Source organism: Cricetulus griseus, chromosome 5, assembly GCF_003668045.3.
Source record: "Cricetulus griseus strain 17A/GY chromosome 5, alternate assembly CriGri-PICRH-1.0, whole genome shotgun sequence".
NCBI lineage: Eukaryota > Metazoa > Chordata > Mammalia > Rodentia > Cricetidae > Cricetulus > Cricetulus griseus.
The window spans coordinates 72,871,342-72,887,160 of NC_048598.1; the positions used below are offsets into that span (position 1 = coordinate 72,871,342).

General features: G+C 40.2%; 1 protein-coding gene across 3 annotated transcripts in view; it reads left to right on the top strand.

Annotated features, from left to right (window-relative positions):
* Cntnap5 (contactin associated protein family member 5) overlaps positions 1-15,819 on the top strand; it is an 897,862-nt gene that overhangs the window by 370,889 nt on the left and 511,154 nt on the right. For all 3 annotated transcript variants that reach the window (XM_035445443.1, XM_035445444.1, XM_035445445.1), the window contains exon 4: positions 14,995-15,142. In XM_035445443.1, the coding sequence (XP_035301334.1) occupies positions 14,995-15,142 (148 nt within the window). The remainder of the gene's footprint in view (positions 1-14,994; positions 15,143-15,819) is intronic.

Genomic DNA, 15,819 nt, shown 5'->3' on the forward strand with positions numbered 1-15,819 from the left:
ATTTGAACTCAGGTCTTCTTCTCACTGAGTCACCTCCCCAGTCCTGATTGTTACATTTGAATTTGTTCATAGTCTATCAGTTGCTGCTGGGTGTGCCTCTGCCTCATCTACTGCATGACACTTGGTGATTCATTTGACTAGACCCTTGCCATACCATGGAGGAGACCTGAGCACCTGCCTCTGGAATTCAGACTTCTTTGTTATTCTGGAGGCCAGTGCAATGGGGACAGCACAAAGTTACACCATCCAGCTGAGGAATTTGAACATATCCCTGAGGATATACATCTCTCTGTATTAGGCTTTACTTTATTGGATGAAGATTTGACTGTGCTTAGGCTTATTCAAGCATTGTGTTTAATTTTTCACCAAACAAATATGTGATCTCTTTCTGTGTAGGAATGAAAACTACCCTTACCTTCAAGCTCTGAATAGGTCTAGATTTTCAGATGCTCAGGGTGTGTTGGAGTTGATAGCTAATTGTTAGTACCATTTTGTGCTTCCTCTAATCATTTAATAAAACAAGAATAAAAGGCACAAAATTTGGAGAGATACAAGATACACATCACAGCTCTAAAATCACTGGCATAGTGCTGGCACAGTGGTATAGGTCCCTGTGGATACAGTGACTTCATGTTGAACCAATCCTGACTCAATAGAAAGGAGGAGGTGAAGAGTGAACATAAAGAGTATTTGCTGTATGCAGGGGACCACCATCACATGAGTTTTTCCTACCACGTTTATAATATTCATCTGGCATCTCCATGTCTGGTGCACTCATTTAATAGAGAAGGAAAATAAGGTATGGAGAAGCAAACTACCTTGACTAGGTCCATTGCCATAGAGATGAGAGAACAGTCATCTGGTTGACCTTTGTTCTTACTCTTGATGGTTTGCCTCTTTTGAGATGAATGTATTCAGTATGTGTCCATGTTCAGTTTCCCATCAATATTTAAGGGTTTCTTGTTGCATCTTTTACTTACTATATATTTTCAACAAAGCAAGATATTTAATAAAGTGCCTTGTATTTCACTCCATGTTAAAGGCTGGGGAGAAAGAGACTTCTGAGAATTCAGTTCTCTCTAGAAACTTGAAATAACATTACCGAAGCACAAACATCCTCAGATATCACACAGGAATGAACTAAGGAGGAAATAGAAAGTATTGGAGTAAACTGAGGTCAAAAACTGAAAATGTTTAATCCATGGCACTGAGCACAAGTATGAAGCCTATAGCTGGGAATAATGTGTGTGTGTGTGTGTGTGTGTGTGTGTGTGTGTGTGTGTGTGTGTGTGTTTTGATGTGAATTCTCCTCTAAAGCAACTAATTCACAATAAAGTCCATGTTGTCATACATACAAGAAAGTTTTCAAGATAATGGTAGAATTAGAAAGCATTCACAGTGTCAGAGCAGAGGAAGGAGAAGCCTCAAGAATGTTGAGCAGGGATGATTGAGACTTATACAGGAGGACAGATCTGAACAGGGATAATGGAGACTTACACAGGAGAACAGATCTGATTAGGGATGATGGAGACTTACACAGTAGTACAGATCTGAGCTCACATCCCAGCTGCACTGTGGGCACTGTGCACAACATCTAGACTTTAGTTTTCTCATTTCTAAAACACCCAGACATGACAAAATATGTGACAGAGACTGATGTGATTTCTCCCTGGAGTGCTTGCTAGATCCAATAAATAGCTGCTTCCCTCACTTGCCTGGATAATTGAGAACTACTTAATAAAGGAGTCAGGATTTGACATGTGTGTGAAGAATAATTACAGTTAACTAAATATGTGGAAGTAGCAATTAAAGTAGTAAACATTTATAGAGATCATACATTATGCTAGAATTTCATACTGCATGAATGAAATGTTCTGAGCAGTATGTAAGCATTCTATGGTCAATGTGCCTAATGTGTTAATAGGATTAATATTAGTATTAATTATTACCATTTGTATTAAACATTTTGTAACATAAAAGTCATTTATATACACACACTTGTGTATTGTGTGTCTCTCTATGTGTGCACATGTCTGTGTCTGTGTGTTCATGAGTATGTGTGTATACATGTGTGTCAGTATGTGTGCATATATGTATACGTGTGCTTCTAGTGTTACAGGGTACATTAACTTTTGGTTTAAGTGCTCTTGAAAAGAAGAATTCCCTCAAATGATAAAGACAGTTTAAGCAGAAGTCTATTTAGCAAAATTAAGCAAAACAGACAATTAAAAGAGACTGGAGTGGGTTGCCTCAATGTAGGTAGCAATTTATTGAGTCCGGTGTTATAGATTTTAAAAATATCTTTGTGAATATTTATGAGTTGTGTAGCATATTAATGTGGTAAGGTGGTCCTTTTTCCTCACCAGAATCATGGTGAACTAGATTTTCCTTTTAGGGTAGTTCTTCCCATGATCCTCACAAAAAAGGGAGGGTTATCAAAATCATGTCTTAGCAAGCCACGGGGAGCAAGACAGTAAGCAGCATTCATTCATGGACTCTTCTTCGGTTCTTGTCTTGAGTTCCTGTTTCTATTTCTCCTCATCATGGACAATAAACCGAAATAAACCCATTCTTGCACAAGTTGATTTGCTCAGTATTTTATCATAGTAAGAGATAAGAAAGAGAACACCCAGGATTCCTGTATTTAAGAGTTGGAGATAGATTCTGTGACTCAAGGGCCAGCCTAGCAGCTGTTATGAGCTCCATATCATTGAGAGATCCTGTCATAACAAATGAAGTAGAAAGTGATTGAAGAAAATGATCAGTACTGTCTTCTAGCCTCTATCGGCACTATGCATGCAAGCATGTGGGCAAGTGCATGTGCTCACATGGACACATATACAAACGTGTGTGCATGCATGCAGGTACACACACACACACACACACACACACACACACACACACACACACACACACACACACCACACACTATCAGGGACTCAGACACTCAGAGTATCTTTTAGCTGCTGGCAAAATGTCTTAATTGAGAAATGAGGCCATGTGTTGAATTATCACTAAGAATAGTGTGAAAAATCACTATTTAAACTTGAGAATGATGTGAAGTTTGGACAGACCCGAGCGTTTCACACCCACACTGCAGTATGGTATGAACACATTTATCCAGTGTTATTCCTCTGCATTGGATATGCAGCCTCCTGATGCCTCTGGTGTTTATTGAAAGCAGCAGCCTAGAGAATGATTAATGCTAGTGGAGGAAGCATTGTTGCGAGCAATTGGAAAAAATCTGATCAATTCTCAGTTCTAGGGCATCTTTTTGGTCTTATTTTTCCTGTTGCTTTTATTTTTTTCAAAATTTTAAAATTTTAATATTCTGTAACTTTGTTTTAAGTAACAAATGAAATCCAGGATATAGTAAGCAATATTTTTCCTCCTTTTTTGCCTCAAAATTGTTAATTTAAAAATAGCTTGCTATTTTAAATCCAATGCCATATTCTTATCTTCAGTTTTATGCTATTTTTAATAAATAGCTGCCTGTAGATGCTCCAAAAAGCCATGGGAATGAAAAAAAATTCTTACATTTTCTTAGCTGAGTAAATTCACTATTTTTGTAGGATGGATTCAGAACCTCAGATAATCTGGCAACAACAGCAGCAACAGTAGGGGCCATATGGCATATAAGTGTAAATGAAACCATAGTCTCGGGTATTTTGTTTCATGTTATGTGGAATCTAGACTAGTGTTAGTCAAACATAGGGATAAAGAATCCTGCTTCCGGACTTTGAGAGCCCATCCCAGGTGAAGGGATACACTCTGGCCCTGGACACATGGAGAAGGGCTCAGATACAGCACAGGAAGATTTGGCGGACTTTGCAGAGCCCCTGTTGAGGGCCCTACCCTGCCTGGGGAGTGGTGGGTGAATGGGGTGGGGGTAGGTTGGGGGTAGGGGAGGAGGGATGGGGTGAGGGAAGGGAGAGGGAGCAGGGACTTACATGTGAAACAAGCTTGTTCCCTAACTTGAACTAATAAAAAAAGAAAGAAAGAAAAAAAAAAAAAAAGAATCCTGCTTCTGCTGCTGAACAAGAGTTAACATGGGGCACTAGGGAGTCTTTTGATTCTGGAACAATTGTCTTAGGACATTTTGAAGTTGCAATGCTAAAGATCTTTAGGAATTTGGGCTTATGGAATCAGGCTGCCATATAACCCAGGTTGAACTCAACATTATTACATAGACAAGAATGACTTTGATTTTCTCATGCTTCTCTGACCATCTCCTGAATGTTGGTGTTATAGATGAGTGTCACCATGTCTGTTTTCAGTGCTATGAATTAAACCCAAGGTTTTGTGAAAACAGTCTACCATCTGAGCTACATCTTCAACCTCTATGTGTAAAAAACCAAATGTGTGATACTTCCTTGTTAAAAGAGACCAAGCTATTGAGTTTGTATAGTGGGGTTCTTTGTGTTGAGATTTAAAGTTATTCATTGTACACTGGTCATTTTAAAGATCTCTTGTCTTAATCACTGTAGATTGGGTAGACCAAAAAACCAAAATTTTATTTTTCATGTGATTGGAGTCAGGAATAATAAGACTAATTCTTAATCCAGCATCTGCTGAGGTCTGCTGGTAGCTCTCATCTCCTGTGTCCATATATGGTGAGGAGAGAAAGAGAAAAAGAATGGGAAGGGAGATACATGAGACAATACAGATTGTAAAAGATTCTGAGAGACAATATGGAAACCCTGACATTATGCCTGAGAAAACAGTCATAGTTAATTTCCAATAGCACTTCACCTTCAAAGCCCAGGGGCTTCCAACTTCATGATGACATCAGCCATACTGTGACATTTCACAGGAGGTTCCTAGCAAAAGAAAGGTAAGTAAAATGTAAAATAAAATCTTGTGTAGGAATATTGGTAAAACAGCAACGTCTTAACATGTATGCCTTAACATGTATTCCAAAGAAATAGATCTGTAACGTCAGCTAACCATACAGACCAAAGGGTTGCATTTTTCAGCATTTAGAAATACCCTCTATTGCTCCTCTTCTGCCACCACCCACACTCTGCCTTCTCTCTCTCTCTCTCTCTCTCTCTCTCTCTCTCTCTCTCTGTGTGTGTGTGTGTGTGTGTGTTTTGGCCACATATTTGTGAATTCACATGCATAACTGCATATGCATATGCATATGTTACGGGGAAGCTCGCCAGAAATGAGCAGTAAGACACAGTTTATAGCCAAATGCAAATCTTTATTCCAGCTGGCTGGGACTAAACTCAGGTATTTGGGACCTAAGTGTAGCCAAAAGCATTTAGAGCAAGAGGCTTTAAAGGCAAATACCACATCCTAGTATCTCTTTCTGCAGCTGCATGAGGGTGGGGTGGACTCTTCACAGGTTTCACAGGCAGATTGTTTAACAGAAGCTGGGATAATTTAGCTGGGACATTTTGAGCTCAGGCTTCTATAATAGAGACGGGTAATTTTTCACTGGATTCTCCATCAGGGAGATCAAGTTCGCTTTAAACTTGAGTAGGCCTCAGCAAAAATATAAGAGAGACGAACCTCTGCATTTTCTTGTCCTGTCACACATGAGGAAGCCAGAGGTGGATATTAATTGTTTCTCACTGAAACTTTACCTCACTACCTCAATGAGGCTGGCTAGAAAACCACAGGGATGCTCTGGTCACCATCTCCTGCACTGTTGTATAGGTGTACCCAGGTCCAAATTTGTACATGGGTCCTGAGGATGGAATGCAGGTCTTTATGTTTACACAGCAAGGATTACTGGCTGAGCTATCTCTCCAGCACCATATGTGATCATTTCTACTGTCAAAAGCACGTTGCTAAGTATTTAATTTTCTTTTCATTCACTTGAGGCCAAACCTCAAAGATTGCAAAAAACAGCCAGGGCTTTGGTCTCAATTTATCAGCAAAGCTAGTACCAGAAATTACTTCCCTTGGCATGGAAATGTTTTCTGACTTTTTCTTCTTTCTTTCTTTCTTTCTTTCTTTCTTTCTTTCTTTCTTTCTTTCTTTCTCCATTGTATTCCAAGAATCCCTTGCAAAACTACAAATTTGTTTGTATTTTTTTCCCTTAGGGGAAAAATTACAGCTTGAACAACTGAAGATTTTCTAGATACACCTGCCCAATAAAGTCAAGTAAGCATAGAAATAAAAATGAGGGCAGGGGAGAGGAGAATTTGCTCAGCTTGGTATATTGCATAGTTCTGCCAAAGACTGAGACAAAACTTCCATGGCCTCAGCTGAGATCCAAATCTCAGGGCACTGAAAGAAAAAGACACAGGCTATCTGCTTTTTTTGCTCCTTTTCCAGTGAAAGTCTGTTATCTACCCCAAAATTCTCAGTCATGAGTTAGGGGATCTTAGAAGGAAATGGCTTACCTGACAAACAGGTAGTTACTTATTGATTGGTACAGACACTGATACCTGGGCATGAGTCTGAAAACCTATGAGAGGAAATACTATAAAATCAACTTTCTGGTCATCATTTGGTTCTCATGCCTGTCTTGGTTAATTGAAGTAAATGACCACAAAACCACTCTGTAGTCTTGTCTAGCCGGAGGCAACCTCTTGGTATTCTGCTAGCATGGGGCTGCAGACTTCTCCGTACTTGCTCCTCTACAACTCTCTAGATTGAGAATGAAGAGCCTTGTGGTCAGTTGTGAGAGTGGAAGAAACTCTTAAGTTGCAATGACATTCCAGTGGCCCTTATTATCCAATCAACCGTAATAGGGTGTATTAGGCCCAGGAGGAGGTGTTGGCACATGCCTTTAATACCAGCACTCAGGAGGCAGAGACAGGTGGATCTCTTTCAGTTTAAAGCCTGCATGATCTACAATGTGAGTTCCAGGACAGGCAGTACTGTTTCATAGAGAAACCCCCACTCCTCTCTCTAAAACGAAAGTGTGTCTTAGAAAGCCTATTCCTTGATTTCCCATTGGAAGTCATGAGCAAGATTTCAGGTACCATATATACCTATGGGGTACTCTATTCTGGGGGGGGGGGTTGAGGAAGAAGGATTGGGATTCTGAAGCCAACCTGGACTACAAAATAATACTGTCTCCAAAGTGCTATGTAGGGATAAACACTTCGACATGGTCACAGTTCTGAAACAGGGGTTTAAGAAGCATGGAGGAGAGCACTCGGCTCTCTCTCACTTGGCTGAGCTGCATGGGAAGCATTTCTGTGTCCATCCTGCTCAGGTGCAAACCTAGTCACTTGTTCCTTTTTGTGAGTATTTTCCCCCAATAAATTACCGGTTATCAACCTATCTCTGACTCCACTAGCACTATTGTAATCATCAATAGTGCTAAGAAAAGATTTAGAACTCTGTAAGTGAGTTCCCACATATGACAGTGTGTTCACATTTCTGGGATACACTAATCCTGTAAGGCTCTCCATGAGAAGGTAGCTTCTCAAAATCTTAGAGAAAACATGCTGAGTTACATTCTCTTGAACCATTTATCAGGTATCCATTGTGACTTTGAGAGAATTTGTCTCATGCAGTTTTCATGATGGCAGGAAGATATACAATCATTGATCCATGTTAAATACTAGATAGACATAGATGATGGATACAATTAAGATCTTATATATACACACATTCATATCTAATACACTTCTTTTGCCAAGTGGCAATAAAAACAGCATATACATAAGTGCTTACAGTTAGCAGAAACTTTCTGAGCCATTGCCATGTGTACAAGCAAACAACCAGGATCACATCCTGGGAGCCATTGCTGTGTAAACTGGTTAACAAGCTTAGCCAGCCTTCTATGTTGATTTTCATTACTTCCTTTGTCCTGGTGTCTTACCTTAGACACACAAGTGAGCTCCCTCCTATATCTTGGCTTAGTCCTTATAGAAATCTCACATCTTACCCTAGATCTAATAAGAGAAGGCCTAGCCCTGCTGTCAACTATGGTATAGTAGTTCTCTACTACACAGAGAGGAAAGCTTTCTATTTGTTTCTCGTAATGGCAAAGGTATTCAATTTCTTTAGTTGAGTGTGAAAAGACTGATTTTGCTAAGTGAGTATTTCAGTCTTCCCAAGTGTGCAGCATATGGCAGAGCTGCATACATATTGGTGTTACACCTGCAGTGCAGAGATGAAAACATAAACATGAGACAAACTTGTCAACAGTCACTTTATCCTCCATGCAGGAGGAGATGAAAAAGCTCAACAGCAATGAAAGGTTTTGGTTTGGACCATTTGCATTCAAATTTAATAGTCCTGTGCCGTTAGCCTTCATAAATTACTAGTCTGAATTACCCAAGTCAATGGGCAAAATAACAGTATAGCTATTTGCCCCATGGATGATGTTGTAGTTTAAATACAGAACATCCCACCATAAGCTTATGTAGTTGAACCCTTGGTTGCCACTTGGTGGTAGTATTTTGGAATATTATGGAACATTTAGAAGATAGAGATTCACTGGACAAAGTGAGATACTGACTCGGGGTGGGCTTGGAGGCTCTATAGTTTTGATAAATTTCCTGTTCATTCTCTGTGTCCTGGCTGTTGAGCAATGTGACCAGCAGGCCTCACTCTTCCTGCTACCATGCACGACGGACCAGATCCCCTCCCACTCTGTGTCAAGATAAACTCTTTCTCACTTAAGTTGCTCTGCTATTTTGTCACAGCAGCAAGTAAAATAACTAACACTCTTGACATATGTGGTTTATTTCTTTTGTAGCAATAGCTGAACCACACACTCACACTGATTATCCTAAGGAAGCTGCTCCAATGTTGGTACAACTGACAAGGTTCTTATTGGTACCAGAAAGAGTTGGAGGTTCTTATTAAAGAAGCTCCCTCCAAATCCAAGTTGATTGCTTATTAACGTAGGCATGTTCCAGGACAAGGTGATCTGAGGCATCATCCACTTCTACTTAAAAAATCACTTTTTCAGTAAGCCTTTTCTATGTTTACAGCTCTGAACATCCAAAAACTCTTTTCGTTAAATTTAAGTTACTGATAGAAGAGAGTAAAAATAACTTCTAAGGAATCACAGTGGTTCATCAAATTAGACAAATAACAAGGAAATAGGATATGGAAAAATAATTATTTTTTTTTCGTTTTTTGAGACAGGGTTTCTCTGTGTAGCTTTGGAGTCTATCCTGGCTGGCCTCGAACTCATAGAGATTATCCTGCCTCTGCCTCCTGAGTTCTGGGATTAAAGGCATGCACTGCCAATGCCTGGCTTATTTTTTTAGTTTCTATTTGTGTGTGCATGGGGGTGGGGTGGGTATGTAGGTACACAGGTTTGAAAATAGCACAAAGGGCCAGGGGTTCACATAAGATGGTTTCTCAATTCCTTTTTACCTTTTAAAATCTATCTATCTATCTATCTATCTATCTATCTATCTATCTATCTATCTATCTATCTATCTGTCTGTCTGTCCATCTGTGCATTGCATATGCATGTGTGTGTTCAGATGCATCTACAACAGCACATATGTGGAGTCAAAACTATCAATAGTCAGTTGCCTCTACTCAACTTGTATCTAGGAATTGAACTCAGGTTTTCAAGGCTGGGCATAAGTCTCTATGGACCAAACCATCTTGTCATTTCTACACCTTATTTTTTGAGACAGAACTTGGAGCCTGCCAATCAAATTTAGTTAGGCTACTATCCAGTGAACTTCAAGGATCCTTTCACCACCTCCCCCATGTTGTGATTACACATTTGCACTCCTGTACCTGGCTTTTTAGATGAGCTCAAGAAATTGAACTCTACCTGGATGTTGGTGGAGCACGTCTTTAATCCCAGCACTCGGGAGGCAGAGGCAGGTGGATCTCTGTGAGTTTGAGGCCAGCTTGGTCTCCAGAGTGAGTGCCAGGATAGGCTCCAAAGCTACACAGAGAAACCCTGTCTCAAAAAACCAAAAAGAAAAAAAAAAGAAATTGAACTCTGGTTCTCATGTTTGTATGTGGATCACTGACTGAACCAGCTCCTAGATCCTAGTACTGGTTACCTTGAGAAGGAGATTTATGGGAGGGATCTAGATGTTCCATGGCCATCGGGTCCTACATATACATGGCAGTCTTGTTACTTTTGGTCTTGTTGTCTGTGTCATGTTGATGTTCTTCTAGTGAAGCCTCTAGTAAATGAAGGAATTAATTAAAATATTATCCTCAATCCTTTTGGGATAGGATGTAATTTCTGGTAAGTGTATAGCATCTTGTCACTGGGGACATAAGGGGACCTGTGTTAAGTGAAGAAGGACTTCTAGCTGGTATATCTGGAAAATTATATCTAATCAGTTTACATGCAAAATAACTTTGATACAGGTAGATTAACAACAAAGTGACTGATTTCATTTTTTCACAGCTAGGAGGGTGACTGTCAGCTGAGGACACAAAATTGAAGAAGAGGAAAAAGCTGCCCAAGTGGTCACAAATGTCAGAGGCTGGGTCAGGGGTGGGTAGTACTGAGAAAATACCAAATTCCCTGGAGGGATTTGTAATGAGAGAGAAGCTGGAGTGAGCATGCATGTCATATGTGGTATACTCACCCTACTGGATAGTCAGTGGGCTAGGGAAGCTTTCTAGGGATAAAGCATGGATATAAGTGCCTGATTGTTCTAATTTGGTTCCATCAGCATAAGCATCATTAATTTATCCTCATCTATGGTCACAATCATAATACCGTGATAGCTGTGTACACACCCTTCATAATTTTACATTCTGATAAATCCATTGTACAATATAAATGCATATAACATACTACACCTAGCTCAGCAAAAATGTGCCAATAGTTTATCTTTTTGGTTGGCAGCAGTGTCAACTCACTCATACTGTTCAATATACCAGGAGAGAGGACCACAATGCTCATCATCACTGGATGTACAAATTCTGCTAAATCAGTATCACTTTTATACCATCTCCAAATTGACTGATAGTAATGCATACCCATGTTAGTCAAGATGCAGTATTTCCTCAAATTCTTGTATTGTTCCTTACTAAGGAGGCCAAAACCAGTAAAAGGAGGCAGAATGCCACTGGGAGGGTGCTGTGTGATGAAATTTTCCTAGGGAGATGCAAAACTTGTCTGCTTACTCCAGATAGGGAACCCATGACTGACAAAATATGGATACCACTGGAGTTCAACTTAGAAAACTAGTTTAGTTTTATTGGGATTATTTACAGAAGTATGGATGAGAGGTTATTTACAGGACCATATATGACTTAAGGCAGCTGCATCATCAAGACCCACCCCCAATGGGTGCCAGCTCACCATGCTGGGAAATTGCAGCTCACTGAACAGCCTACAGGCAGCTCAACAGGTTAGAGACAATCCTTTCCATGTTCTTCAGTTGGTATAAAGCTCTTTCAGGCAGTTTGCCTGGTTTCTGCTTTCTTTCCAGCAGCTGGTCTTGTCTCAGAGTTTTCTTTGAGGCTTGGCTCTAGTCTTCTGAGCCTGACTTTCAGTTGTTACTGCTTACTCTGCAGGTAGGGGCCCAGGGAACTGACCTGCTCTGGTTAGTTCCAGGGACTTCCTGAAGCTATTGTGAGTTGTTTGCCTTTGCTACTTAAGGAGTTTCCTGCAGAATGTAATCTTCTAATCCCAGAGGAAACTCTTACATAAGAGAGGAATAACATGGTTCACACATCTCCCTTCACTAACCACAAAGCTACAACTAAATTTCTTCAGGACCATCAAAAGGGGAATGTAAAACAGTGACTGGCCTATACAATAGCAGGTACTTTTCTGTTCATTTAAAATTATATTCATCACAAAAAAGGCTAGAATTCATAGAAGAATTCAGTGTTTTGATTTTCCCTTTTATCTCCTACAATGCATTGTTTTACAATCCGCCTCAGTCACCAATAGCGGCCAACGCCTTGCTTGGAACTTCTTCATTTCCATTATCTGAGTTCCTGATGGAAATCCACTTTATCACACACCCCAGAAGAGCAGTTGGGAACTCGGAAGCTGAAGTGAATTTATGCATTTTAGCTGTAACTATGGGTTTTGCATGTTAATTACCTCATGCCTTATTAAAGATATCTTATCAAATAAAGAAAATGCCTTTGTGATTAGCTATGAGCTTTCAGTATTTCCTTTCCTTTAGTTTGCCCTCTTAGAGAGACAGGCCTTTGGATGGCATTTACAAATGTTGGTTTTCAAATGCTTTGCATGGGGCTTCCAGGTATCAATAAGTCCCTATTTTAGAATACAGAATATACTTTCAAACAATAGTTTTTTTCATAAGTATGTTCTTTAGGAATCTTAATCTGTCTCTTGTAACACAGTAAATAACCACCCAGAAAAAATATTGGGGTTCAAGCTTCAAGCTGAATATCAGAAAATCAAAGCAGCCAAGTACCTCTACCTTAGGCTGAAAGAGCTGATCCTGTCTCCATGATCTCTCACCAAGCCCCAGACAGCTGCCTCTCCTCAGTGTGACTGGAGAATCAATGCCTTCCTATCCTCAATGTGGCTGGAGAGTTAATGCAAGCTCTGCGACCCTGTTTCTGTCTTAAACACCTCTCGTGAGTCCTAGGATTAAAGGTGTGAGCTCTGTTACCCTGTTAGCCTGATTAAATCTCATGTAGCCTGTGTGACCTTAAATTCAGACAAATCCATCTGCCTTTGTCTTCTGAGTCCTGGGAGTAAATGTGTGTGGCTTCTATAGCTAACTAGTATGGCTGCTTTGCTATTTTGATCTCCAGTGGCTATAATATATCATAAACAATATATCACCACAGTCTCTGTACCTGTCTCTCTTTCTCTGTCTTTCTCTCTGTGTCTGAAAACCTTTTTTTTTTCTTGGTGTTCAATGTGTCCATTAGAGTGGAATCAGATCTCTACTGGTTGCTGTCACTGCACATGAGCAGGTAGACTTTCTATAGACTGCTAAAACTGAGAAAGACAATCCTGACTCAGTGAAATACATACCTCAAAGTGTTAGTTTACAGTCTGATATTAGGACAGAGACAACTGTCTTGACAAGCTCAATGGGAAGAGTTGTATAGCATACATGAACTTACTGACTTTGAATTATGTACTCTATAATGCTTATACACTGAGTTTTCCAATAGTTATTTTTTTTTTTTTTTAGTTTTTGGTTTTTTGAGATGGGGTTTCTCTGTGTCACTTTGGAGCCTGTCCTAGAACTAGCCCTTGTAGACCAGGTTGGTCTCAAACTTACAGAGATCTGCCTGCCTCTGCCTCCTGAGTTATTTGTTTTAAGATGAAGTATAAGCCTTTGGATTCCATCTGCAAGGAATAAAAATGTAATTATAGAATAATCAGTCATGCAGATGAAGACTATGATACATAATGAAAGTGGACCTGATGGGGAATTTACTGTGTATGTTTATCTTATTGATTGTTAAATAAAATACTGTTTGGCCAATGAGACAGTAAGCTAGAGAGGACTAGGAGTCAAAGAGGATTCTGGGAAATGTAGTAGAGAAGTGGTGATCCAGGCAAGAAGTGACATAGCAAGGAGACTCATATTTAAAGAAGGAGAAACAGGAAGAGTTCCACTTTTCCAACAGTGGCACAATGTGATCCACCGGCAAGGAGGGACACCAATAAGGCGTCCGATAAGTCTTATAAAATATATAGATTTATGATAATTAAGACTGAGCTAGCAGATGAGAATCCTAGTCATTGTCCAAGCAGCTTTGAACCTAATACAATTTTCTGTGTATTCATTTGGGTTTAATTCAGGCGGGCGGCTGTCGTAAAGTGCACATGTGGCGGGGGGGGGGGGGGGGGGGCGTGGGTGGATTTTGGCGAAAAGTTTTATCGTAACATGGACCAATCAGGAATTGTGCTGTGTTTTCTGCATGTGTATGTCAGTGTGTATGTGCATGTTTGTATATGAAGCATATATGTGTGTGGTGTATATGCACGTGTGTATATGGGTGAGTTTGCCTGTGCAAATGCACAAAGTCCAGATGAGATGTTCACATGTTCACTTCTCTTATGATCCAATGCCTTGGTACTTTGAGGCAGCCCCTCTTGCTGATCTGTTGGGTTTGGCTAATGCCAGCAAGTCCCACAAACTTACTATCTCTTCCCAGTTTAGTGCAGATATTCATGGGGCCATGAAAGCTCATTATATGAGTGCTGGTATCCAAACTATGTTATTCATGCTTTTCTTTTCTTTTCTTTTCTTTTCTTTTCTTTTTTTTGAGACAGGGTTTCTCTGTGTAGCTTTAGAACCTATCCTGGCACTTGCTTTGTAGACCAGGCTGGCCTCAAACTCACAGAGATCCATCTGTCTCTGCCTTCCAAGAGTTGGGATTAATGCATAAAAATAAATATTTAGAATGTAGTTAGAAATTATTCTGGTTTAGTAAAGTGGTTATTTTGTGTTTTCTTCTAAGATCCCTGACCACACTAGCCCTGGGTAGTGGGCTGGGCAGCAAGTGTTCTTAACCATGGAAAATCTCTTTAGAACATTTATTATTTTTTCAAAACAAGCATGAGCCTTGGAATAGGACAGTGTTGGAACTAAACCTCAAGTTAATTTCTAACTGCTGCATGATTTAAAGATCCATTTCCTTCTGTCTTTCCCTTCCTGCACTGGGTTTTATCTATTTATTTATTTGACTGTGATGTGAATGTTACATGCTTAGTGTAATAACTGGCCTCAAAAGAAAAGTTGACGATTATTTCAGTAAAACCCCTTTTCTTCCAGGAGGGGATTGTCAGTTATCTTATAGCACACAGTGAGTATGGACATGTGGGAACCTGGATCTTTATGCTATTGTTAACATTTTAAATCTTCAGGTATCATATATTGCAGCTTACTTTATTCATAAAACTCAGTTAGGCACTGATGGTAGGGAGAAGAGCATCCTAAAAAATATTATTTGGTTCTGATGAAAAAACTGTAATGCATGGGGCAGGACTGGATACCCACAGTAGAGCAATTTCAGAGAAAAATAAGGTTTTTATCATTGTTGTCATTCCCCAAAAGTCTGATTGGATAAGCATGCCTACTTCTGTTGACATATCTTGGTACTGTAGAGCTCACTGAGTTTCCCTCTCTTCAGACATTTGTAGGAAACATGAATGCTGACAGTGTGGTGCACCACAAGTTGCTACACTCCATGAGAACCCGCTTTGTTCGCTTTGTGCCCTTGGGGTGGAATCCAAGTGGGAAGATTGGCATGAGAGTGGAGGTCTATGGATGCTCCTACAGTAAGTACCCACATGTACAAAGTCACACAGCACGTGGGTGAATGATGTTGCCCACGGAATACTCTATTATTCATATTGATAATTGCAATTAATTTAGTGTGTGTGTGTGTGTGTGTGTGTGTGTGTGTGTGTGTGTGTGTGTGCAAAAGTGGAGTAAATGGAAACCTCCAAAGTTCCTGAAGTGCATGGTCTTAGTCCAACCACAGAAGGCTGCACTGGGTCCCAGAAAGGGTAAGTGGGCTGCTCACCCTTTCCTCAGCCTCCCAGGATCCTGGAGACAGTCAGACACAGCTGGGAATCTAGTCAAGCAGGAACTCATTTATTTCCCTACAGCAAGCATCTTTTGAAGCAAAAAACTGCAGAGCTGGAAATCAGCCAGCCAATGGTTTTAAAGGTCAGCCTAACATGAGCCTAGGCACCCTATGCTTTACCTAGTGAACACAAGCCATTCATGCAGTGACCTCATCTGGTTCGATCCTGGCAACAAATCACCCATTTTTGGAAACACTCGCCCTCCTTACTTCCCCTTGGTGCCATCTTTAACTGGCCTGTGTACCCTTCACTGAAGAACAGTGTTCATTATTTGAGCAAGTACTTTTCACTTGGTCTGGAACTTTCTTCTGAGCCTACACTGGCTTACCAGTGACCCACGGAGGTCTTATCATCTCCATTTCCTC